Source organism: Mirounga leonina, unplaced genomic scaffold (assembly GCF_011800145.1).
Source record: "Mirounga leonina isolate KUSES-001 unplaced genomic scaffold, KU_Mleo_1.0 Mir_55, whole genome shotgun sequence".
NCBI lineage: Eukaryota > Metazoa > Chordata > Mammalia > Carnivora > Phocidae > Mirounga > Mirounga leonina.
Window position 1 is genome coordinate 3,407,249 of NW_023270816.1, and position 27,171 is coordinate 3,434,419.

Consider the following 27,171-nt stretch of genomic DNA (forward strand, 5'->3'; position numbering starts at 1 on the left):
GTAGGGCTCCAACTCTGTGGGGCGTGCTACCCAAGCGCAACTCCTCCCTTGGCGCCTGGAGGCTCCGGGCGAGTGCCGTCCCTTCGCCTCTCCTCCCTGCAGCGGGGCCCAGTGACGGGCCGGTGGCTGCGGCCGCGTCCGTGAGACGACTCGGTGAGTGGGTCGGACGCAAACATGGCGGGGCGGTGACGAGGGCGGGCGACGACTGCGGCGGCTTAGGGCCGGGCTGCGCGGCGGGCGGGGCGGCGGGCGGGGCGGGGCGGGGCGGCGGGCGGAGCGGGAAGGGGGTGGGGCGTCGGGGCCTCGCGTCCTCCCTCAGCGCCATTTTGTGGCAGCGAGACCCGCAAATAAAGGGCAGCGACGGGGCTGCGGCGGTAGGAGGAGCGCGGGGGCCGGGGGTAGTGAGGTCTGGAGGTCTGGGCGGCGAGCGGGCAGCGCGGCCTTGGCCTATGTGACTGGGCGGCGCCGGCGCGGCCTCCGTCTGGAGAGGTAGGTGCGGGCCGCCGGCGGGAGCGGCCGCGAGGACCTGCGGGTCCCTAGGGCTGAGGCGCGGCCGGCCCGGGAAAGGGCGGGCAGAGCTCGGAGGGTGAGTCGGGCTCCCGGGCCCGCCGGCCTCCCGTTAGCTGCGCCTCTTTCCCGCCTGCGGGGACGCTTCCGCCGCCCGAGGCCATTTTGCCTCCATCCTCCGTCCCGGGGGCGAGGCGGGCGCTCCCGCGGGCCGGCGTTACCGGGAGGCCGCCCCCTCGGTGCACGTCGTGTCCCCGCCTCTCTGTCGCCCCCTCCCACCTCTCTCCTCCGGATCCTGAGGACTGGCGGCACTAACGAGTTCAGCCAGGGAAGGAAAGCGTGTTCGTTGACCAGTTTCACGTCGCGCAGGTGGTTACTGCAGCTGCATCCTCCTGTAGACTTCCATTTTTAGACGATGGCATGCATTCTGAGTAAAGAAAGAATTCTTTATTAATTCAGCAGAGGGGAGGTTTTCGCGCAATTTTTTGAGTCTCGTCTTGGGTCTCTCTAAGGTGGTTGTTTGAACCATATTTAGTCAGTAGAGGACACAGTGGAAAGTCCAAGTTCTTGTTTTGATGAAGTCAATCTGATCTCAAAGGACTGTGTTACGTTCCTGAGAAACTGTTTCTAAAGTGAAAAGACGGTTCTTTTGCCCTGGGTAGAAGAGTGTTTCCAACAGTGTGTTACAGTCTCGAGTTGTCCATCTAGTTTTGCATTTCTTTAGGTAATTCCATTACTGAGGAAGGTAAGTGGAAGTCACGGGTCTGGCACGAGTTCTCGTTTTTTAATTTTTAAGTTCTGACCATTAAGTTTTCTATGATAGGTGCATATATTGTCGACATTCAAGCCCCCATTAAGAAAAAAACTTACGTTGGAAAATCTTCTCAAGATACCCAAATTTTATTTGCTATTGTCGTTCAGTAGCACCTGATGAGGCAAGTCGGGGAAAGAAATGCAGTCCGCCAGGTGGCATGTGATGAAGATAAAGTTAAATTTTAAGGGCTTGGGTGGGTGTATTTGGGGAGTTCTTTTATTTTAGATCTTATCTTGTCTTAAACAGGTAGCTATAGCCAAGTGGTCAGTATTTTCACTTCTCAGTGGCGGAACTGAAGCATAAATTTCTAAGTCCCAAAGGAGGAAAGTAATAATAAAAGTGTGTCCCAGGCACTGCTGATGTTTTACTTAGCTCATCAGAACTTAATAATATCTAGTTTTCCTGATTCAGTTTTGAGTCATGCCTGCTCAAAATATTTTTGTGTGTTAGGAATGAGTTGGTCTATATGATACAGAAAATCTCTACAGTGTGGAGACAAGAGCTGTAATTATATATGTACAGGACGTTACAGGTTTCAAAGCCTCTTGTGTTCTTGTATGTATGTAGTGTAGAATCTCCTTGAAAATATCCTGTACTTGGTGGTCAGCATTTTCATATAATTGTATGTTACCTTGCTCTTGAAAAAAGTTTACTCTTAAAATTTTTAAGTTGATGGGTCTTTTAGCAAAACAAGATCTATATAGTGTTTGGTTTTATGCTTGTTTTTATTTTTAAAATTATTTCCTACTTTTTTGCCTTTAAATGTTTTCTGATACTCAGCTTCTCAAAAACTTTTCAGTATTCCCATAACCGTATAGCCCATTGGATATTAAGCTGGTTCATCAGGCTAGAACTGGGTGCTATAAGTAAATATTCTCCACTCTTGAACATGCAGTTGGTGGAATTTAGTTTAATTTTTTTAAATGCACATTAAAATTATCTTTTGATGTTGATATTTTATTTGAAAAATCCTTTGTGTAACATTTTTATGGCACTTGAGCATTGAGATTTGCAGCACTTTGTAAGGCAGGCAAAATTGGTATCCATTTTTTTTTTTGCTGATTTGGAGACTGTAGCCCAGAGTTAAGTGACTTGCTCAAGATCCATTGACTGATAAGAGTCAGGAAAAGGTGCTCGTCTGATTCCTAACTGTAATACCCTGTTTACTATAGAGCCAAGGTTGTTTGCTGTTGGATTATTAGTTTCTTGAGTTTAGTTAGGATTAGTTTCAGTGAGGTACATGCTTTCTCAAATTGTGTTGGCTGGTGTTCACCTCTCTGAGAGAGAATTGAGTTGCATAACTTTGGATCATAATGCTAAGAGCCAGGGAAGTACTGTGATCTGGGATGCTAGGCACCTAACCAACTGAAACCGAACTCCATCGTAAAGTTTTTGTCAGTGTTCAAAGCATCAAGAGTACATAGTGATTCTGAGATCTGAATTTAAGAGATTATCCTGAATTAATTCATGTGAATAACTGAAACCTTTACATAATTTTAAGACCATGTTTTAACCAATCTTAAACCTCCGAAAAGGTAACCATATTGGCCAATTTTAAGTTTTTTCTCTTTTGCTTTTCTGTGTTCTTTAGTTAGTTAAGCTTATTCATTATTGAGGATGGAAGAGTGGAAGAATAATCCATCTTCCTCAGTTACCAACTTTAGAGAGGTGCTTCATTTGGGACCCTAACCCCCAATTCATTAATTAATAGCTGTTTTGACCAGAGTTAATCATTTAGTGACTCATAATCATTTTCATCATCTGGAAAATGGAGGCTAACTTTGACTTTGAAAAGTTGTGATAATTAAGTGTGACTCATAGCAATGAGTATATATTCATTTTTCCCCCCAAGATTCAGGATTCAGCTCCAGATATTTCAGTTACTCCATTTTTCTGATACAAAAATAGATCTAAGAACCTGGGATGTACACTGTCTTCATGAATCTAGAATTGATTTTATATGACTATTGTGCTTTCGGTTGTAATTTAAAGGTTGCCTTGCGGAATAATTTTCCTAGTATATTCATGCAATGTGAAAGTCAAATTTGAGAACCAAATTTTATTTTGACTAAATAGCTGAATGTTGATACTTTTAAATTTAAACCTGTTCTGATTTGCCTTTTGCTAAGCTGCTTGTTTAACTCTTATGGCATATTATGGAGTCTGAAGGAAAGATTGATTTTTCAGTAGCTAAAAATCAGGGAGGAATTTCTTTCAAAATGCTTAACCTTTGAATTCCCAGGTCACATATTCTATAACATGTGGAATGACATGTGACTCTGAGAGTTAACATGAAGTGCAAACCTTTATACAAAAACTGCTTTTATCTTTGGCGTATGTCACAAATTTATATTTATTTTTATAAAGAAAATATACACATTCTTTGAGCGATGTGTAATTAAAATTTGTCCACCATCAAACTTTTTAGAAGAGCATATAAACCAGTGTTTAAAAAATTTAAAAACTTGCTGTTTAGAGTTTTAAAAATTGGAGATCACCAAGAATTCTGCAGTGGGGCTTAGAAACAAAGACAGGAGCAGGCAGGTCATGATCCCAGAGTTCTGGGATCAAGACCCACATCTGGCTCCCTGCTCACAGGGAGTCTGCTGCTCTCTCTCTGTCTCTCCCTCTCTGTCTCTGTCTCAAATACATAAATCTTAAAAAAAAAAAAAAAGACAGGAGCAGCAGGTCTTCATTGTTATCTCAGCCTTTGAATTCTCCCTTCAGTTTCTTCAAGAAGTAGTGATTGAGAGTCTTTGTTTTTTTTGATGGGGAGAAGGAAACTACTAATTGCTTATTTTGTGCTAGTCACCATACTAAAGATTAATATAGTTTATCTTTAGAAGTAGCCGAATAATTTTAGCCTTGGTGGAAATAATTCATTTTGGGATGGGAAGCCGACGCTCAAGTTCTGTGGCTTTTTTTGTTTTCATAGTTTGCACCCTCTTATAGAAAAGCAGGGTTACGGGCGCCTGGGTGGCTCAGTCGTTAAGCGTCTGCCTTCGGCTCAGGTCATGATCCTAGGGTCCTGGGATCGAGTCCCACATCGGGCTCCTTGCTCGGCGGGAAGCCTGCTTCTCCCTCTCCCACTCCCCCTGCTTGTGTTCCTGCTCTCACTGTCTCTCTCTGTCAAATAACTAAATAAAATCTTAAAAAAAAAAAAAAAAAAAAAGCAGGGTTACTAGAACTTCTTTCTTGTGTTTCCTAGTCCTTTCAATGCCCGTTAAAAACAGTAGCTTATTTGTTGCTAATTAAGCTTGCAATTAATTTTATTTTAATGGAATAGTTTGGATATGTATTAAGAAAAGAATGAATAAATAAACCTGGGGAAAGAAAGTGTCACGTTGTAGAAGCATTTACTAGTTTATAACTGGAATATATATTGAGTAACATCCATAATGCTTAAGTTTTATGACTAAAATTTTGAGTAGCTGTAGTGCCCATTAACTAGTTAACAGGTAGACTGTCTGCAGTGGTAAATTTAACTGTTTTCACACTGTCACTTACAGCATTTTACCACAGTATCTTTTTTTTTTTTTAATATTTTATTTATTTATTTGAGAGAGAGCACACGAGAGGGGGGAGGGTCAGAGAGAGAAGCAGACTCCCTGCCGAGCAGGGAGCCCGATGCGGGACTCGATCCCGGGACTCCAGGATCATGACCTGAGCCGAAGGCAGTTGCTTAACCAACTGAGCCACCCAGGCGCCCACCACAGTATCTTTTATATTAGGTTTCACATTCTCAAATTTTACAGTAGGTCGTCATGGTTATTTTTTGGGGAAAATTAGATTGGGTTATTAACTCACTGTTAATGATTTCAGTAGTAACTGAAGCAAATTCATTTGTTCATATTTCCATTCAGCATATGTTTGAGTGCCTCCTGTGTACTGTGGCATTAGCAGTGAATGAAACAGCTCTCATGGAGCTTATTTTATAATTGGGAGAAACAGATAAGTATGTAAAATATCAAATCATGATAAGAGCTATGAAGAAAAATAAAGATTGATGTGAGGGGATAGCAGAGGATTGGCATGCACTATTTTGAGTGAGATGGGAGCCTTTAGAAGGATTTAATCAGGTTAGTGGCATATATAGGTACACATATACTAGTTAAATTGGCTAAAAGTTCAAATGGCTAGAATCGATGTTTACCTATTATATTTAGCGTAGACAAATGGGAAATTCCAAGGAAATGCCAGGCTTGATTTCTGGGTTCCAATAGGTTGCAGTCAAGTAGAGTGAATGTACTTTAAACATACTAAAATAGAAGTAGATCTCTGTGGGGATAAACGTGGTGAAGGTTTGTTTCCCAAATGATTGGAATCACTGGTATCATGTTAGGATAGTCACTAAGCCGCTGTCCATTACTTCTAACGGAGTATAAACTGGGCAACAAGAAGAGGTCTAAAGTAAACAGGGACCAATTTAAAGAGAAAAATTAGAAAAATATACAGACCTTAAGTTGTAGAAATACGGTTATGTCTTTATAGATATTGGCCAGAGACTTGATCAACTTGATTAGCTCAGAAAAAAATGACATACTCAGGTTTTTGCTTGCTGCATCCAATGGTAAGATTATTAAAGAGGGAAGAATTAAGCCAGTAATATAATATATGAGCAATTAATGATTTTTTTCCTAAAATGTCCTGATTTCTTTAACACAGTATATCTAGTCTGAAAATGAGGTTTTAATGGCAGTTTATGATTGGAATATCTGATTTACAGAGTTGGGATGGTATGTAACATAAAAAATGGTATTGGAAGATTATCTCCTTTTGAGGAACTCAAATAATATGAAGTCCAGTAGCTTTTAAAAATTCAGTTTTACACCATAAATTCTTTGGCTAATTTTTAAAATATTGTATAATTGACATGTAAGGTCAGTCTCAGGTGTACAACATAATGGTTGGATATTTGTATATTCTGTGAAATGTTCACCCCTTTAAGCCTAGTTACCATCTGTTACCACATAGTTAGAAAAGTTCTTTTACTTTTTTCCTTTTGAAGACCTTCAGGATTTATTCTCTTAGCAACTTTCAAACATGCAATACAGTATTATTAATTATAGTTACCATCCTGTACATCTCTTGGAATTTGTTATGAGTAAGTAAAATGAATATAAAGGAAGTGTAAAATTTAAGGGGAAGAGTCATGACAAAACTGTTGGATATAAAACATAGGAATAAATTTAAATTAGCTTGTGTCCTTGTTTGAATATTAGGAAGTAGAAGTGTTTTCAGTGAGCATAATAAAGTTAATGAGAGTTGTTCCGTTGTATAACCTATCTTTTGCTATTGTTAAGTAAATTTTGTATAAATTTATAAAACTAATTTGAGATACAAATTCTGTGGCATGAAATTAAATAGTGTAGGAATATTTTATTAAGGTATAAATATATATCATATATGTAAGCGTTGTACAGTAGTGAATTATCACGATGATAGAGTCTCTCTACCTTACTATAACAACATGATGCTGTAAAAGGAAAGGCTTAGCAACTGGAACTATACTTCATATCCTTTCAGCAAGACGCCTGGGATACTGCCTGAGGTCAGTGTCTGACTTTAGCACAGTGATGTCACTTCTGTAAGATTTCTCTTTCTCATAGGGTGACTGTAAGAATGCATTGAAAATTTACATTTCTGTTAGTCCTTTATAGGAATATCAAAAGGAATGATTAACTTTTTTTGCAAAGGAATTTTTTTAATAACTTAAGAACAGTGGTAATGTAAGGTGTTAACAAAGGAGAAAGGTGGGTGTGGAGTATACAGGAACCTTGTAATATTTTTGTAACTTTTCTGTAAATCTAAAACTATTACTAAATAAATAATGACTTGGTCAAAACCGAGTTCCCTAATAAATTAGTTTGGGAAGCCAGTATTTCTTGTTACTACCTTAACCGGAGGAACATCAGTTGAACCTCTTCTCTGCCCTTTTTTCTAGGATTCAAGATGACCAACGAGGAACCTCTTCCGAAAAAGGTGTGTTTTGTTTTTTTGCCCCCAGTTTTTAAGTCCTTGTGTGTGTGTGGGGGGGCAATCAATAGGTTTGAAAGGACTGTCTTTATTTGCTTATTTTTCACTCTCTTGCGTTATAACACTACGAACGTTGTGGGTGTGTAATGTGCTAGACATTGTATCTTGTATGCAAAGTATTTTTAGAGTATTTTTAGTTTTTGGAAAACTTGTGTTATAATTTATCTCCGTGGTCTACTCTTAATCTTTGCTATGTGAATATTTCCATCTACATAACTATAAATGTGAAAAAAGATGGCTTCACGAGTTGTTTATAAGTTACTTATTTTCTTTCGTACTTTTTAAATCCCTTTGGTTGTAAGGTAAAACCACTTCTTTATTTTTTCAACAGAAGGTTATAGCTAGTTCGTAGATTCTGCTTTCTCCTCTGAAGTTGTTTCTCATTTTCTCCCTGTTCTATTTCCCTAACTTAATTCAGTTTAGTCATTATTACACACACACACACACACACACACACTTAAAAGTTGCAAAATAACATAGTTTCTGAAAGTAATTTATAATTCAAATGGGAAAGCAGGGAATGAGCTTATTAACAAGTGAATATTTAAATGAACAGTTTAGGTGATAAGTATTAGGGATTTGTCTTAAGTTTTGAAGTCAAATTATTCATGAAATAAAGAATTTTACTGTGTTTTAATAATCAGAATTAACTGTGTGCTTTCTGTTAGACTTGTTTTATTTTTATGTTTTAAAGATTTTATTTATTTGACAGAAGAGAGAGACAGCGAGAGAGGGAAAACAAGCATGGGGAGTGGGAGAGGGAGAAGCAGGCTTCCCGCTGAGCAGGGAGCACGATGTGGGACTCGATCCCGGGACCCTGGGACCATGACCCGAGCTGAAGGCAGACGCTTAACGACTGAGCCACCCAGGCTTCCCACTTTCTGTTAGACTTTTAATATATTTTGGTACAATGATTTGCCCTCTTCCATAATAGTACTATGTTACTGGTTAGTGTTACAATTTGAAACAAGTTTCTTATAAAGGAAACTTAGTAAAGCATTAATTTTATACTAAAGCAGGAGAGGTGCCTCACCTTTACAATCTTCACTTGGTATAGAGAAACACTTAATATTTCTCAATTTACAAAGCAGTTTCAGCTAGAATATTGTGCGCATTTTTTTAAACTTTTTATTTTGAAATAATTATTGATAAACCGAAAGTTGCAAAGAAATGTACAGGGGGTTTTGTGGCACTCCTCATCCAGCCTCCTTTAGCGTTAATCTTGCATAACTATGAGACATCTTACATAACCATACGAAAACCAGGAACTTGACATTGATACTGTCCAGCTTAACACAGGCATATTGTGTGTGTGTGTTTTGATAGCTCATTGTAGTTTCATCACAGGTAACTTAGTGTAACCATCATCACAACCAAAATAGTTAACTGAAGCATTACCACAAGCTCCCATTTTGCCATTCCTCTATAGCCCCATCCATCCCAAACCCTTGGCAACCACTAATCCGTTCTCCATTTCAGTAATTATGCTATTTCACAAATGTTGTACAAATGAAATCTGGCAGTATATGTAACTTTTTGAGATATTTTTTCCACCCAGTGTAATTTCCTGGAGGTTTATCTAAGTTGATCCATAGGGTTTCTTTTTAATGGTGAATCTAGTATTTCAAAGGTATGGATGTATCATAGTTTAACCATTCGCCTGTTGAAAGACATTTGGGTAGTTTCCAGTTTGGGGGCTACTACAAATAAAGCTGTAAACATTCATGTACAAACTTCTGTGTGAAAATAAAATTTTTTTATTTCTTTAAAGATGAATGCAACTGCTGGGTTGGTTGTATGTTACATCCATTTTTTGTTTAAAAGGAATTGCCAAAATATTCTCCAGAGCAGCTGTACCATTTTACATTCTCACCAGCAATGTGTGAAAGTTTGGTTTCTCTACATCTTCCCCCAGCATTTGGTGTTATCACTATTTTTTTAAAAGCCATTCTAAAAAGTGTGTAGTGATAGCTCATTGGAGTTTTAATTTGCATTTCCCTAAGAATGATGCCTGTGTTAAAGATAGTGTACCTTTTAAAAACAATAATATAAGATTTTTTAAAAACAATAATATGTACTGGGCCATTTAACCTGGGGCTCTGGAGAGGTTTCATATATTTCAGCACAGAGGTTCTTTGGGAGGGCCTTTGTGTGTTTTCAGTAATAAGGGTATTCCTAATAACAGAAATGAGCAATTGGGGGACTAAAATGTTAAGATCTTGTCTTTATAAAAAGTATGAAGAACATAAGAGCCAGTGGTATTTAATATTTTAAAGTTTTAGGAAGAGCAGTCAGTTCATATTTTGATTTTCTTTATATATAGGTTCGGCTGAGTGAAACAGACTTCAAAGTTATGGCACGGGATGAGTTAATTCTAAGGTAAAATGTTCTTTTATCAAAAATATAAAATGCTTTCTATAGAACATATTGTGATTCTATCTTATAATTATTTTCAAGTTTGATTGTTTGGTTTTTAACATTAATACATCCTCAAATCATTTAATGTACTTTTTGAACATACTTTCTATGGTCTGTTTCTTCAATAGGTAAACATTGAGAAAAGCATAACACTTGAAAGAACTAAAGTACTAGCTTGGGTATCTTCTAGATTGCTAGATAGCCTGAGTTTTTCTTGCAGAGGGAAGGTACTCAGAATTTTAACTTAGAGCATTTGAAAGACCCTGCTCTCAGAAAGCTTTCAATTTAACAAATATGTAGACTTGTTTTGATGTCATTATTTTTTCCTTTTCTGATTAATGTGTGAAAAAGTTGTAGTCCTAAAGGATGACATGTTTAGTTATGGAAGAAATACATTATTTACTGATAGCAAAGTTACTCTTTCTCATAACTGTGACATTGGTCAGTTCGTATAACTTTATATCCATTTTCTCCTCTGCAAGTTAAGGAGTTGAATTAAATTACTTTAAAAGGTTACTCCAAGCTCTGAATTTCTGTGGTTATCTTATAAATGTCTTTGAAAAGCCAAAGGTCAAGAACAGCATTAAGTGTATTTCTTTTTTTAATATAAAATGGGATCAACACATGTTTTGTGTTGTGTAACTTAAATTTGTTCTTTTTACATTTTATTACTTTGGGTGATAAGTTGTTTTTTTTTTTTAAAGATTTGATTTATTTGAGACAGAGAGAATGAGAGACCGAGAGCATGAGAGGGAGGAGGGTCAGAGGGAGAAGCAGACTCCCCGCTGAGCAGGGAGCCGGATGCGGGACTCGATCCCGGGACTCCAGGATCATGACCTGAGCCGAAGGCAGTCGCTTAACCAACTGAACCACTCAGGCGCCCTGGGTGATAAGTTTTTTAGATGATAATTTTTAGAGACAAAAGTATTTTTCTTTTTTTTTTTAAGATTTTATTTGAAAGAGAGAGAGTGAGAGAAAGCACAAGGTGGGGGAGGGGCAGAAGGAGAGGCAGGCCCAGGCTCAATCCCAGGACCCTGGGATCATGACCTGAGCAGAAGGCAGATGCGTAACCGACTGAACCACCCAGGTGCCCCAGAAAAGGTGTTTTATAAAATAGGCAGGTGTAGATGACATGTTCCATTGTTAACTAGAGTCTGATAATTTCCCACCTTCCTTAGCTACTCATATTGTGGACAAGCTCTTTATCGTCTTCATGCAAAGGACTTTTTTCATTGCATAAATTTGTTTTCCCATACATGAAATTTAAATTCTTAGTATTCTAAAACACTCTTGTCCTCTCCTGCTGAGGTGTAGACCCTTGCTTGTGATATACTGCCACTCACGTGTTGATATTCTCTTTGTATCTCTGGTTAGTATGTATAGTCTTTTTCTTCATTTATTTGTAGGGAGAGAAATCAGTAATATAATTTTAATAAAAATTCATAGTAGCAATTTTTTATATTAAGTTACCTTTAAGGTTTTTAAGTCCTGCAGTTTATATTCTTTAACTTCTTTTAGGGAATTCTCATATGTGACTTTTTTTTTTTTTTTTTTAAGATTTTTTATTTGAGAGAGAGCACAAGAGGGAGGAGGGTCAGAGGGAGAAGCAGACACCCTGCTGAGCAGGGAGCCTGATGTGGGACTCGATCCTGGGACTCCAGGATCATGACCTGAGCCAAAGGCAGTTGCTTAACCAACTGAGCCACCCAGGCGCCCTCATATATGACTTTTAAGTGAGTTTTTACCCCTCGTTAATTCTCTTGGTGATTTTAAATGAAGTGCTACTTATCTAACTATTCTGTGTTATCTGTCATCTTGAAAGGATGCTCTTGGTTGAGGGACACCTGGGTGGCTCAGCTGGTTAAGCATCTGCCTTCGGCTCAGGTCATGATCCCAGGGTCCTGGGATCGAGTCCCACCTCGGGCTTCCTGCTCAGTGGGGAGACTGCTTCACCTTCTACCCTTTCCCCCTGCTCATGGTCTCTCAGATAAATGAATAAAAATCTTAAAAGAAAAATAAGCATGCCTTTGAACAGTAGTCTTTATGTAAAGCTTGGTATTATGGAAATTTTTTTTCATTATGTTGTAGTATTAATGTATCTCATAGCAAACCTGTCAGAGTTACTGAGGTTTTATGGAAAGATTTTCTAAAATCAAAGGTACATTGACCCTTCAAACAGGTTTGAACTGTGGGGGTCCATTTAGCGTTCAGATCTTGTACAGTATAGTACTTCAAGTGTATTTTCTTTTCTTTTTTTTTTAATGTTTCCTTTTTCTAGCTTTATTGTAAGAATGTAGTGTATAATACAAACACAAAATATGTGTAATTTAAGTGTTTATATTTATCAGTAAGGTTTCCTTCTGGTCAACAGTAGGCTATTAGTAGTTAAGCTTTTTGGGGAGTCAAAAGTTATACACGGATTTTTGACTATGCAGGGTTTGTCACATCTAAACCCCCACCCTACATTGGTCAAGGATCAACTGTAAATTTTGATTAGCTGTAACTGAAGAGCAGCTTAAAAGCATAGCTCTTCAGTAAGCAGGATAGCAGACTTTCAGGGCGTGTTACTTTTTGTTAGTTGCGTAAACATAAGACTAGGGACATTGTTTTCAACAGTAATTGCCAAGCTAGCATAGCCTGTATTTTGAGGGTAGAGGAATATAACAAGGAAGAAAGGTTCCTTCATACTCTGATAGTATATGTCATTTATGCAGATTATTTCTGTCAGGTAGGTGTGGTTTAAAGAATAGTCCTGGAAAATAGTATATTCTCCCATTTTTACAGACAAAAATAAATATTACTTTGAACCACTGGTTTGGCTTTATGGTATTTTCCCAAAAGAGCCAAGATAAAGAACCTTTAGTTCTTTATAATTAGGCACGTTTCTTAGGTTCCATTTGTTTGAGGCAGACAGCGTATCTGAAAGTAGTAATAAGTTTTTTACTTAGTTTTGTAATCTAGGCATTGTGCTGAGCCTCAGTGATACAAAGTCCCGTAAGGCATATGAACTGACCCCCAAAGGAGCATACTTGGTATATTCTCGGCAGAGAACACTTTTTTCCTGTATTTTCTTTTACGTAGTTTCTGTAAGTTCAGAAGGAATAATGAAGTGGCTAATTTTATTATTGGTTAAAAATCATGTAGTGAAATTCTTCGCATTACTTAAATTTATAAGTTTATGTATGTGATTTTCTAGTATTTTTAATAAAAGTATCAATGTGACAACTAATATATGGATTTATTTTTGTACTAGATGGAAACAGTATGAAGCATATGTCCAAGCTTTGGAGGGCAAGTACACAGATCTTAATTGTAAGTTTGAATTTTAGCGTCCTAAAAGTTATGTGACTATCTCCTTTTAGATTTTTGTTATAGACACAGGATAATTGGTTTTACTAAGCAATTGTAATTTTTTTTATGTTTTTATTTATTTAAGTAATCTCTACACAGGTGTGGGGCTCAAACTCATGATCCCGAGATCAAGAGTTGCACACTCTTCCAACTAAGCCAGCCAGGTGCCCCTAAGCAATTGTAATTTTCATTCAAGCATTTTGTTAAAGAACTCTCCCAAGCATTCACTATATTGCTGCTACAAAATAGATGAATGAGCCATGATCCCTCTTCTTGAGGAATTCCTACCCAGTCATTTGGGGAAGACCCGATATGTAATAATCGTATAATAGCATGATTGTTTTAGTAGAATTACATACAGGTGTCTGAGTAGAGATGGGGAAATATATAACTACTTGAAACTTTCCTTGATGTGTCCATAATTCCTTCCACAGAAGAATTGGAAGTGAAGCTTGAGTTACTGGTTTTAGAAAGGAAGTACAGAGAAGCAACACATAAATTCTGAGAGCTTAATGTGTAATAACAGGGTATAGGTACATATTTATAGATTTTTCAAAACTGAAAAATAATACCAACAAAGTTTATTAATTTCAAACCATTTTAGTTTTTGTCACTTTTCACTGAGTTAGGAGTAACATACTATTTGTGAGTGTACAAAGCAATATTGTTTTCCAAGTTCAGAAAGCTTAATACCCTGAAATTTCAATTACTATATGACTATATTATAATCCATAGACATTAGTATTGTGAAAGCTTTTTTTTTTTTTTTTTACGATTTTCTTTATTTGAGAGAGAGAGACAGGGAGGGAGAGAGCAAGCACAAGCAGGGGGAGCAGCAGAGGGAGAGGGAGAAACAGGCTTCCCCACTGAGCAGGGAGCCCGAAGTAGGGCCTGATCCCAGGACCCTGGGATCATGACCTGAGCTGATGGCAGACAGTTAACCAACTGATCCACCCAGGTGCCCTGAAAGCTTTTTTTTTTAAGATTTTATTGATTTTAGAGAGAGAGTTTGCACGTGCATGTGCACGAGCGGAGGGCGGGGGGGACAGAGGGAGAAGGAGACAGTCTCAAGCAGACTCCGCCCAGAGCTCTGAACCCCATGTGGGGCTCAGTCTCACAACCCTGAGATCATGACCTGAGCCGAAACCAAGAGTCAGATGCTCAACTGACTGAGCCACCTAGGTGCCCCAATATTGTGAGAGCTTTAAGTGATAATTGTTTATGCAGTTACTGGCATGTTTTCATCGGATAGGTTGAAAACAATATAGTCAGGACGTTGTGGACACGCTATAGATGAAGATAACGATGTTCCCCATGTTCTGTTGGAGGTAGATTGTACAATAACAACATAAGTCTACGTAGTATTAGGTGGCTGTAGGCCACTCTAACACCGCTATCTCTTAAAAGAGCACTCATGATCAAGAACAAATTTTATAACAGATTGTTATAAAAGTAGGATAGAAACTAAAGACTTGATGAATTTTTTTGCCTCTGCTTTTATTCTTGACAAAGGCAATCAACTTTATTTTGGGTAGGTCATTTTGAACTTTATTTTGGGTAGGTCATTTTGATCTTGAAATTATATTTCATAATTCATAATGGAATTCTTTTCGTTTATTCATCAGCTAATGATGTAACTGGGTTAAGGGAGTCTGAAGAAAAACTAAAGCAGCAACAGCAAGAGTCTGCTCGCAGGGAAAACATCCTTGTAATGCGACTAGCAACCAAGGAGCAAGAGATGCAAGAGTGTACTGTAAGTATTTCAAATGTTTTAGGTCTTTTGAGGAATTGGTTTTTAGTCTGCATTATTACGTGTATTGGTAGTTAGCTAATTTTACAAACTTAATAGTAATTACAAATGAACATTTTGTTAAGGTAGGTAGGCTTTGAGCTATAAAATGCTGAAATTATGGTAGATCACCCCATTGTTGGATTATAAAAATATTTTTTTTGGCCAAGAAGTTAAAAGTTTTAAGTTATTCTCTGAAATTTCATACGAGAATCAGTATATTGATTCAGATATTTTTCTTGATACCTGAGGGCATAAGAAGCATTTGCTCTTGCTAAGCAAACTGTCCCTTTCTCCTCTGCTCTCTTTACCTCTCTGTGTATAAAACTTTTTTGTTAGTATCAGTAACCTCTTCCATATCTGCTTTTAATGTTACAGCTTCATTTGTAATATTTGCCATTTTTACATAGATCTGAAATCCAGTGACATATTTGATCATTCACCTCTGGTTGAATTTAGGTTCAGTTATATGCTATCTTCAGTAGTCTTACCCAATTCTTTTTATTAGTGTTTGTATATATGTTATGTAACGTAGAGGTAGTTTTATCCATGTTTTTCTAATTTTGAAAATCCGAAATTTTTAAAAAAATTATTTAATCTCTACACCCAATGTAGGGCTCAAACTCACATCCCTAAAATTGAATTGCCCTTTTTTTTTTTTTTTTTTAAGATTTTATTTATTTGAGAGAGAGATCATAAGCAGGGGGTAGAGGTAGAGGGAGAATTGACTCTGCTGAGCAGGGAGCCTGATGTGGGACTCGATCCCAGTACCCTGGGATCATGGCCTGAGCCGAAGGCAGATGCTTAACTGACTGAGCCACCCAGGCGGCCGAATTGCATGCTCTTCTGACTGAGCCAGCCAGGCGCCCCAAAAATCTGAAATTTGCTTGAATTCTTTTGTGTAATCTCCATTGGTCTGATAACACTGTTTATTAAATCTAATACAGAAGGCAATATTCTGATCATTGGAGACTCTGATAATATATGGGGCACAGTCCTATTCCTGATTCTACCAATATAGTGTTCTTTTAGGGCTCAGTCACAGTCCTTTTATTTCTTAAAATTTATTTTCTCAATAATCACACACCTTTAGTTTCTGTAATTTAAACTCTAGACCATCCCAATCTTTGGTTATTTTTTTTATGTGGACACATGGTTCCAGGAAGTCTTGCCCAGTAGTTTGAATATAATTTTCTTTTCTGTATTTGTAACACCCACTCCATCCCTTCAAAAAAAAATTTTTTTTTCTCTTAGATTTTCAGATCTAATGGAGTGGGTACTATGTCTCTAGAGTACCGAGTTTCAAAACTTTTTAATTCTTTTCTACTTTTTCTGGTATTAAGGATTCTAGATTCTACCTAGTTTTAGGTCTCTGTTTGTGTGGCACTCTGCTACATGCTTATCACATGAAAAGGATGAATCTTACCTTCAAAGTGCTAACCGCTGGTAGAGTGAATGGATCATGTCAATAGTATTATCGCATAGCATCAGTGTGTCTTGAATTCTTTCTTCTTGGGTCCTATCGTTGCCATCCTAGTTATGTACTTTTTTTTTAAACAGTGGTTAGATGCCACGCAGTGGATGGTGATGCCTTAACCATATGTGTGTTGTCAGGACTGAGGGCCTGTTCCATCCTTGTCAAGGGGAGTGTTCCTTTCATACAACATGTAGTTCTTATACTTAACACTTACCTAGACAATATATGCTCTTGACTCACTTCTGTGATTCTCCAGCTATTTTATATATACTCTGGCAGTTTTGATCATATCATGCCTGATCAGAGCCTTTGGTGATGCTCCATCACCCTTTTGTCTTCTCATCCCAGGTTTTTAAGGCTATTTGAACTAGAACCTACCCATTTCTAGTCATATTTTTTACAGCTCTCCCCTGCACAGGTCAACTGAACAACTATTTTCAGTTAGATACAGAGTAAGGTTTTGCCAAAAGGGCGGCAGGAGCAAAAACATAAGGAACGGGCAAGATTATATGTGCAGATGAGGGCAGTTCACTTTGTAAACCTAAATAGTAACTATGTCAGTATTGGAGAGGCATGTTTTCTTTAGGGATCCCAGGCCGTGGTGTATATACTATATGATAACGCTTTATTCCTGTTCAATTATTTTAGCAACTCGTCTTATATTGAATAAACAGTTGTACTTTTTTGTTTAAAATGAGTTACTTTAAAAAATCTCATTAAGCTAAATAAAAATCACTTCTGTTTGCTCAATGAAATAGTAAATATATTCCCAATCCAGATATTTGTATTTTTTACTAAATTTATGGTAGAAATTAGCAGTCTGTAAATTGTTAACTTTGATCCTATTTAAGCCTTAGTGTGCAGCAGGATCTTGAACCAAATCTACTTTGGGTGTGAAGAAAGTGATGCATTTAATGCTAATAAACTGTATTTCATATTTTAGAAATGTATTTTTAGTGTGCTAGTAAGTAGTACAACTGAAGTCGAAATTGAAGGTTTCATATGTAAGTAGAGGGGTTCTGGTGTGGTGGAAAAAGCCCTACGTTGGGAGTGAGGAGGCTTGAGAACTGTTCTCTAGTCTCAATTCTGGCACTGAACTAACTGTATCCTTGGATAGTTAGCTTATTTAATTTCAAAAATAAGCAGTTTGGATTTGGTCAGGCACATTCCACCTATACAATTCTGTGATTCAGATCTCAGAAGGAAAAATTGAATATATTGACTTAAGGTGCTATTTATAATGCTGTAATGACAACTCATGTAAATATAAGCATTATATATTTTTAAATTTGGAAATACAAATGTGTATTTTAAGTTCCAATTTTTTACTAGGTGTATTTTTTAGGAGACATACATAGAATAATTTCTATAGATACAAATTTGGAAAGAGTAAACCACTGTACTTTTTTCTTTTTTTTTTTTTTTAATATTTATTTATTTGAGAGAGCACAAGTGCACAGTGGGGCAGGGCAGAGGGAGAGGGAGAGAGAAACTTCAGTGGGGCCTGATCTCATCACCCTGAGATCATGACCCTGAGCCGAAATTAAGAGAGTCAGACGCTTAACAGACTGCGCCACCGAGGCGCCCCTCACTGTACTCTTATATAGTATTTTACACATGGCTTTTTTCTAGTGGGTGTCAACATTTTTAGGAAATACAACAGTGATTTTTTTTTTTTGGTATCATTTTGGTTTCAGAGTAGGATGTAGCCTTTCCAGATATGGAAATGCAATCATAGCCTTAATTCCTACATGGCTAATCTTAAATAGTTGTTTATAATTTGTACTTTTCTTAGAGGATATTAAGATCAAAGGGGGAAGGACTTAACAAGTTGGTAAATTCTGTGAATGAAAGGGATTTTGTCTCACCTTTCTATGTATATATTTTTCTTTGATTTGGTAGTAATTGGTTTTTTTGCTTTGTACAGACTCAAATCCAGTACCTCAAGCAAGTCCAGCAGCCTAGCGTTGCCCAACTGAGATCAACAATGGTAGACCCAGCGATCAACTTGTTTTTCCTAAAAATGAAAGGTGAACTGGAACAGACTAAAGACAAACTGGAACAAGCCCAAAATGAACTGAGTGCCTGGAAGTTTACGCCTGATAGGTAAACAAATCATACTCCCCAGTCAAGACTTCCCTGACAGTCCCACTACGAGAAAGCTGTGGTGGGACAGCCAAGTACTCGTTTCCACACCAAGACTCAGACTTTTTGAGCCAAAAAAAGCCACATTCTTATACTATCCAGCTTGTAATGGTTAATGTAAAACTTACCAGATGAACCTTGTGTTTCAGCTTTTTTCTCTTCCCCCTCCCCTTGCTTCAGAGGCCTGATGGCGTCGGACTATTCCGAAGAAGTGGCCACCTCCGAAAAATTCCCCTTCTAGAACATGTAGACACTTGAGAAATGTTTCTGTTTGAAGAAAATAGAGGGAGAAACAGAAGTTTTAAGTCTGTGGCACACTGTGTCTTCAGACAGTTTGGAGGAATGAAAACCTAGAGATTTAAAATCATGAATTGAACATGTAAAATTCCAGTAAAATGTAAAAATGGAATATGCATCGCTCTTAACCTTGAGCATAGTGACTTAGAGACACTGTATATCAGTTTTGCCAATAAGACTGTGGACTTCGTGATTGTTGTTGAACTTCTGGGTCAAAACTCAAATGAGGTGAATTTTGCCTTTAAAGAGTTTATTTGCTAAGAACCAATTTAATAATAGTCACGAGAGAATCAAATAATAGATGTCAGTACAAGTAGTTCATATATTTAACCATTTAGTTTGGGGCTCTATATTACTTGATTGAGCCTTAAATCAATGTGGTTTTAATCAATGGTTTGTTCTTTGAATGGTTGCTAATGCTGTAGATAATCTTATTGAGGACTGTACAAACAAAAAGGTGTGGTATCAAACTTCAGGTTGAAAATGTTTGAAGCATTATAAACATTCATTTCACTACTAGATTGTATAAGGATATTGGCTGTGATGAGACTCACTGCATTATTTTTTTTAGTAGTGAAATTAAATCCCCATTCCATTCAACAGGCACATGTTGAAAGAGCATTGTCGTTGGTGTTAATGGGGGAATGTGTTTCCTTCATTGTATTTGGGCCTTTTGTATTGCACTCTTGATATTAAATTAAATGTGCCTTGAAATAGTTGTTTTTTTTTTTTTTTTTTTTTTTAAGTTCAAGGAATACTATGATGATTTTGTTGTACTTTTAACATTTTGATTTTGGGGGGCTGTGGAGAGCAGATTGATTTTGGAAAAATTGTTGCTGTGCTCTTCAAAGTGAAGGAAAAGGCTGTGTCTCATTTTTAAAGACCTACGTTTTTCCAGCTGGTATCATAAAAGACAAGGAGACTTGACACTTGTTACTTTTTGACACCTTGTCCCAGGATATTGCAGTAGAAATTAATGTGGGACAGCTTCACAGGGTGCCTACCAGAAGATTGGGGAAATAATGTATTGGAACTGTGGGCTGGCCTAAGTGAGACATTTTGTGAATTGAAAAAAAGGTATAGTGATCATTTCTAGCAAATTCATTTGATCATTTAGATAAATGAGGCATTATTTTCTTCATGCTTCCATCCAATCCTGGAGGTGAATTTTTTTCGTCAGATCATTCTATAAGTCACCAGTGCGAATTTTCACTTGGTGATAATGGAGTCTAAGATGAGTGGAAGATATATGTTCCAGATTGTCCCAACGTTTAAGTGCAGTTTTAACAAGGGTGACTTAAGTTCTCTCTTAACCATTCAAATCAATTGTAAGTATCTTGTATGTTTGTGCTTTAGGGAACTGATTGTGGGGCAGAGGGTGGGTTGAAGAAGTGGTTTGTGTGACTTTACAGCAAGAGATCCGCTTCTAAAATTCTCACTATTTGTGGGGTTGGAGGGTAAGTAACCAAATCTGTTTGAAATTAGCTTATTGTGCCACATTAAGGCATTTGCATATATTTTATGCCATTTAAGATCACAGTAGAAATGGCCTACATATTTTTAGTAAGTCAAGAAATAATTCATAAAATGTATTATTAACATGTACTCAGATTTATTAGCCAGCATCTTTCTTTGCCGCTTAGGTAAGAGTCACTGTGAGGTCTGTGGATTTTTTTCTTCTTACTGTTAAAAACGTTTTTTAATAAGTTAATACAGGCTCATGTACAAAATTGGAACAGCATGAAGAAAGATGGAGACAAAAAGTGAGAGTCACTCCTGGATGTGACCTTTCCTTCCCCAATCTGTTCTCCAAGAGCAGTAACCACTGCTAAGTTTCTTGGGTATCATCAAGATAATTTCTATGCATATACAGTCATTTTATAGATATCGATTTTAAACAAATGTGAACGTACGTAACATAGATGATTGAAGTTTGGCGTCCCCCCCCAACACATTTTATCCCTTGCACAGTTTTTTATTTTTTAAGTACATTTAGATTACTTAATTTTTAATGGTTACATAATATTTTCTTTGTATTAATAAATCATAATTTATTTTAATCATCTGTAAATGGATTTTTGTTCTGTAAAGAATAGGCTATAAACGGTACTATAAATACATCATTAACTTGAAACAGTGCTCAATCAGTACTGTGTTTGGAATAATTCAAATAGAATGGGTTGTGGGTCCCCCCCACATACACACACTTTCTTATTCTGTTTTAATTTTGAAAGAGAAAGATTGAGTTATCTTCTCTGCTTTAGTTAAAATATTCCATACATGTAACAGTGCATATATTTTAAGAGTATTTAAGAGCGATCTATTTCAGTTGTTTTGACAGTTCTGTTTTGCATTTAATCATTTAGGTAATTTTGTGTACACCTCTCAGATATCCTGGCCCTCTTCCTTGTGATTATAAAGCAATGTATAGTGTCTGTTCTTTTTTATAAATCTTTCTCTCAAACTGTTTCCTTTCATATTTTCTTTGGAATTATTTGATTTTAGGAATGGGTTGGGGGGGTTGTAATTAAAGTAAAATATTCCAAAGACAGTTACTTGTAATTGAACTCTTCTCATTTTGGGGGATGTGATGAACACAACATAAATCTTATATGACATGGTAAAATGACAAAATGTGTAAAGAACAGTTTTGTTAAGACTTGTTTGAATAGTCACTAATTTTAGAAGTGATAGGGTTATCTTAGACCAGGCCTTTATGAAAAGGTACTACGACTATGAATGAAACATTTTTTGCATTCACTTTATGATATACTTTATATGAGATTAAGTCAGGTCACAAATTAATGTATTGGTTTTACAGTATTTTTTTTCTACTCTCTCTTAAATTCACATAGAAGGATTTTCAGGTTAGTTGGAAAACACTACTGCTATATAGACTCTGTATAAGAAAACAAAATTGTGGGAGCGTGGACAGTAAGGTGGGAGGAGTGCCACTACCTGATAGTGGTACCTATCTCTGAACTCCCTCATGGGATTTCTAAACTCCTGTTCATTGGAGGCCAAAGTCTGAGGGTGCTAATGGGAAATGGTGGGGAGGGGAGTTTTCTGGAGCTACAGTTGCAATGAACAAGAACACCAGCTACTAAAGTTGCCATATAGAGAATAAAACCCTTAGCAAGTGCTTTCACCTGAGGCTGCTCTGAGCAGCAGTAACCCAGGTTTTACTGTACCACAGATAAATTTAAATTACCAACTTTTGCTTGAATTACACTAGGGTAGGATATGTACTATGGGTAAAAAAAACAACACGGAGTCAAAGCATGAGAATCATTTACAAAATGCTCTCATTTTAAGTCTGAAAGCCTATGATAATCAGGTTCAGATGCATTCTAGAGTGATATATCAGGCAGGTGAAAGCCCCCGGTAGGTGAGGGAAAGAACAGAAAGTGTCAGCAAAAAAATTTTCTAACCAGTTAGGTTAGGTTTTTCTGAACTTAACACCATCAGAAGAATATCAGACTGTCCCTGGTGGAGCATATGACTCTTGATTTCGGGGTTGGAAGCACCATGTTGGGTGTAGAGCCCACTTAAAAAAAAATTTTTTTTTTTTTAGTATCAGGCTGTCTTACTCAAGTATCAGGTAACATCACAATTATGTACTTAGATCAGATCCCTTTAAAAGTGATCATTTCTCTTGTTATTGTTGAGTCTAAAGAAAAGGCAGAGTTTCATTGAGGACTGTTACCAAGGCTTTTGATTGCATTTTTGCAGTTGCTGTGTATGTGTGTGTAGGTTCTATAGAAGGTTGCACTAATACTTGGTAACTAATTTGTGGAAAGTTTGGTGCTCCTAATTTGGCAGATATTTAACATATTTACATTATTTGTGATAAACAACCCCAATCTTATTTTCCTGTTCTAAAGGTAATCTTCTATAACATGAATAAAATCTTAACCACATATCAATATTAAATTTTTAAAAACTTGTGTTTAAGACGGCTCAAAAGTATATAAAAAAAGTTAAATGAGGGATTAGTGGATGGAAATATTCTTTTTTTTTTTTTTTTTTTTTTTTTTAGATTTTATTTATTTGACGGAGAGAGACACAGCGAGAGAGGGAACACAAGCAGGGGGAACAGGAGAGGGAGAAGCAGGCCTCCTGCCGAGCAGGGAGCCCGATGCGGGGCTCGATCCCAGGACCCGGGGATCATGACCTGAGCCAAAGGCAGACGCTTAACGACTGAGCCACCCAGGCACCCCGTGGATGGAAATACTCTTGAGGCTCTTTTTAAAAAGGCTCTTTAGGGGCGCCTCAGTCAGTAGAGCATGTGACTCTTGATCTCAGGGTCATGAGCTCAAGCCCCACGTTGGGTGTAGAGATTACTTTAAAAATATTAAAAGTCTCTAAAAACAATTATTGAATATGCCTCATTTACTGCAATAAACATTCTTATGACAGCTGCCTTTGAAGAGGCACCCTCATCAAATGCTACTTCAGCAACAATAAATATACTCTACGTTATTGCATTTACCTTTTCAAGAACTTTTCTGTTCCATGAAACTAAGTACCTTAGTGTTTTATTAATATTGGTATATCTGAGGTTTGCATTAGTTAACTGGCTTGTTTCCATTTCAAATGATAATTTGGGATGAAAATAGATATCAGAATCCATTACTAGTGTAATAGAAAATGTGGCCATTTGGGTACTTTTTGTTTAGGGTTTATTTTTGCTGCTGTATTGGCAAAATACTGAAATGCAGAAGATGGACGTGTTCCAGAAAAGAAGATGGTAATTATAGGGAGGCATCTGCCGTGACAGTTACATTCTGTACGTGTTAACATCTATTGCTGTAATAATTGCAAGCAAACAAGGTTGTAGACACTTGTCTTCATTTTATGATGGATGGCTCTTTCCTTTGCAGCCAAACAGGCAAAAAGTTAATGGCGAAGTGTCGAATGCTTATCCAGGAGAATCAAGAGCTTGGAAGGCAGCTGTCCCAGGGACGTATTGCACAACTTGAAGCAGAGTTGGCTTTACAGAAGAAATATAGTGAGGAGCTTAAAAGCAGTCAGGATGGTAAGGGTTTTTTTGAACAGTTTGGTTAACTTTGCACTGGCTTTAAAAAATTTGCCAGGCATGAATATTATAGATTAGATTCTGTATGTACTAATCTGTGCCAGTGGTCCTGAAAAATTATAAATGAAACATTTCTAGTTGAGTCAGCAAAGCCATTTAACTTTAGTGGTTCCCCCCCCACACACACTCTTGTTTATTGTGCAAATTTCCTTAGTTTTTGGTTTTTTGGGGGGTGGAATTTGGTGAAAAATAGGCTGTTTATTACTAACGCATTACATATATAAATTCATATTCAATATTTAAAAGGGGGTTATCTTCATTTAATCAATATTCTAAGTGTAAATATTGGAAGTATTTGGCTATTTCCAGTGGTCTAAAAATACAGAATTAATTGTACCTGTTAAGGTCATGTTTAGTGAATAAGATGTAATATTTAAATTTGCCAAAGATAAACTGGACTTAATTGTCAGCCACTGCCATCCCCCTTCTTCCCCCCCCCCCGCCTTTTTTTGGGGGGCAAGTGTAGCTGTATCCCTTCTGTTTTTTCTCTTTTTGAGGAAGATGAATAGTAACTAAAATATCCGAACTCTGGAAATAAAATTGAAAGTTAAGGGGCGCCTGCCTTTGACTCAGGTCATGATCCCAGGGTTCTGGGATCAAGCCCCATATCGGGCTCCCTGCTCAGTGGGGAGCCTGCTTCTGTCTTGTGCCCTCTGCTTGCTCTCTATCAAATGAATAAAATTTTAAAAATAAATTGAAAGTCAATATATTTGATAATTGCAAAGATCAGTAGTCAATATGATACCTTTTAACATAACATACCTTTTCAAAGTGATAGTTATTAGCTCTTAATATTTGTAAACATAGTGACTAGGCGATTTTGTATAGTAGTCAAGGACTTTCCCCTCTCCCAAGTCTTTTTAGGACTTAATGGACATGTGTATTTTGTCAGTTTTCAGGAGTTATTTTCTCTGATTTTTGTTTTTGTTATAGCATAGGCCTCTTTGGAGTCTTAGAGTAGAGGACCCACTGCTCCCTAGGGCTAAACCTGCTGTGGAGCTGAGACAAACACTGGCTAGGGGGGTAAGGAGAAAGGGAACCAGCCATGTGGGCCCCAGGTAAACATGTGGAGTGGATTTGGGGGGGCTATAATCAGTTGTATATGGCTAGATGGTTTGAATCAGTTTTAACTTGGTTGCTTTAGGATATTTTAAGCATGTCTCCCCCACCCCCCACCCCCGAAAAACCCAAACTCATTCTTAAATGGCTATTTTTAAATTGCAAGCAAAAAAATTTTAAGTATTTTGTGATTCTTTAGAATTGTATTCGTTCACTTAAACATTTATTGAGTGTCTGGCTTTGTGACAGACTAGTATTTTTAAAATATGTTCTAAATCTTTAAAAATATAAAATATGTTTAAGAGATATTAAAGTAGGTTTGACTCTCCTTTGCACAGAACTGAATGACTTCATCATTCAACTTGATGAAGAAGTAGAGGGTATGCAGAGCACCATTCTAGTTCTTCAGCAACAACTGAAAGAGACTCGCCAACAGTTGGCTCAGTACCAACAGCAGCAGTCTCAAGCTCCAGCCCCAAGTACCAGCAGGACTACATCTTCTGAGCCTGTAGCACAGGCAGAGGCCACAGGTAAAGACTGCAGTCGGCTGGCCAACGGACCAAGTAACGGCAGTTCCTCCCGGCCGAGGACGTCTGGGTCTGGATTTCACAGGGAGGGGGACACAGCCGAAGATGACTTTCCTTCTTCTCCTGGGAATGGTAATAAGGCCTCCAACAGCTCAGAGGAGAGAACTGGCAGAGGAGGTAGTAGTTACGTAAATCAACTCAGTGCGGGGTATGAAAGTGTAGACTCTCCCACGGGCAGTGAAAACTCTCTCACACACCACTCAAATGACACAGACTCCAGTCATGACCCTCAAGAGGAGAAAACAGTGAGTGGGAAAGGTAACCGAACTGCGGGTTCCCGCCACGTTCAGAATGGCTTGGACTCAAGTGTAAATGTACAGGGTTCAGTTTTGTAATATTTTTTCCAGCAAATTTTTATACAGTGTCATTTAATTTGGGAGAGGATACTGTCCAGAAAATTAACGCATACTTTTGTCACAGTTTGCCTTTTTTTGTGGGTGTGGTTTTTTTCTCCCCCCTCCCCCTTTTTTTTCCCTCCCCTTCTTTGCTTCAATACCTCTGCCACTTTGGAAATTGTAACAGTTAATTACCTTGAATGTTGCTAAAAGGACATTTTGTGTAGGGTCAAGTTATTTTTATATGAGTTAATGTGAAGTTGTAAATGGAAATCTTAAAGTATAACACAATGATGTCTGTATAAATCTGTGTCTCTCCTAGAACCTGTGCTGTGTAAGGGCATTCTTACTCATGCTGTTATTACACTTATGCACCATTCAGACTTGTTAGAGTAGATGTGGGTTTATGACTGCCAAGTTTGCCCAGTACAGTAGTTTTATCACTAAAAGTTGGACTTGCTGATGGAGTCCTGTAGTAGTTTCAGTGTTAGATACAGTTTTTTCCACCATACATCTGTGCATTTTCTCTTTAGGTGACTGAATGTTTAAGAAATTTGTGTGCATAGTTACTCAGTTTTTATGAACTGTTGTATCCTGTTAATGCATATTGCTCTGTGACTCCAGTATATCTTACCTGTACTGACCAAACCTAAATAAAGATTTTTATTGTAACCACTTGCATTAGTTTTTTTATTTGTATGTGTGTGTTTAACTGTTGTCATTTATTTTGATTGAATTGCTGAATTTCTACTCATCATCCTTCAACATACCACAATGGTGAAGCTTATGTTCATGCATCAATTTTGATTGTGCACTTAATTTTTAAAAAAGGTATGCTTTAGGGCATTTGGCTGGCTCAGTTGGTGGAGCATGCAACTCTTGATCGTAGGGTTATGTGTTACAGCCCCACATTGGGTGTAGAAATTACTTAAAAAAATAAAATCTTTAAAAACAAGTATGCTTTGTTTTTTGCAAAATGAACATGGAATTTAGGACTATAAATGTTTTTTTTGTGACTTGTAAAAATAATTATAAAATATTCAAATATTTTAAGTATAAAGAGAAGTATTGGAAGAAAATCGTTACGTATTAGTTTTTAGTTGAAAAGTAGACTTTCTTTTTGTGAAATGATTCAGGTATCTGTATAGTCAGTGATTTTTATTTTTTTTTAAGATTTTGACAGAGCACAAGCAGGGGGAGCATCAAGCAGAGGGAGAGGGAAAAAAGTAGTCTGCCCGCTGAGCAGAGAGCCCGACAT

General features: G+C 37.5%; 1 protein-coding gene and 1 pseudogene across 3 annotated transcripts; one reads left to right on the top strand and one right to left on the bottom strand.

The window, feature by feature from the left end:
- On the top strand, positions 1 to 26,585 carry LOC118001975 (pre-mRNA-splicing regulator WTAP). 3 transcript variants are annotated; one of them, XM_034992191.1, is made up of 8 exons: positions 1 to 153; positions 7,266 to 7,303; positions 9,681 to 9,736; positions 13,029 to 13,087; positions 14,752 to 14,879; positions 18,320 to 18,498; positions 23,718 to 23,872; positions 25,330 to 26,585. In XM_034992191.1, the coding sequence occupies exons 2-8, from the start codon at positions 7,274 to 7,276 to the stop codon at positions 25,911 to 25,913; spliced, it is 1,191 nt and encodes a 396-aa protein (XP_034848082.1). In that variant the 5' UTR covers positions 1 to 153; positions 7,266 to 7,273; the 3' UTR covers positions 25,914 to 26,585. The 3 variants fall into 3 exon arrangements, with proteins under 3 accessions (XP_034848082.1, XP_034848080.1, XP_034848081.1); XM_034992189.1 differs by lacking the exon at positions 1 to 153 and adding an exon at positions 316 to 489; XM_034992190.1 differs by lacking the exon at positions 1 to 153 and adding an exon at positions 519 to 876.
- On the bottom strand, positions 16,467 to 16,582 carry LOC118001994 (annotated as a pseudogene).
- Positions 26,586 to 27,171: the final 586 nt, after the last annotated feature.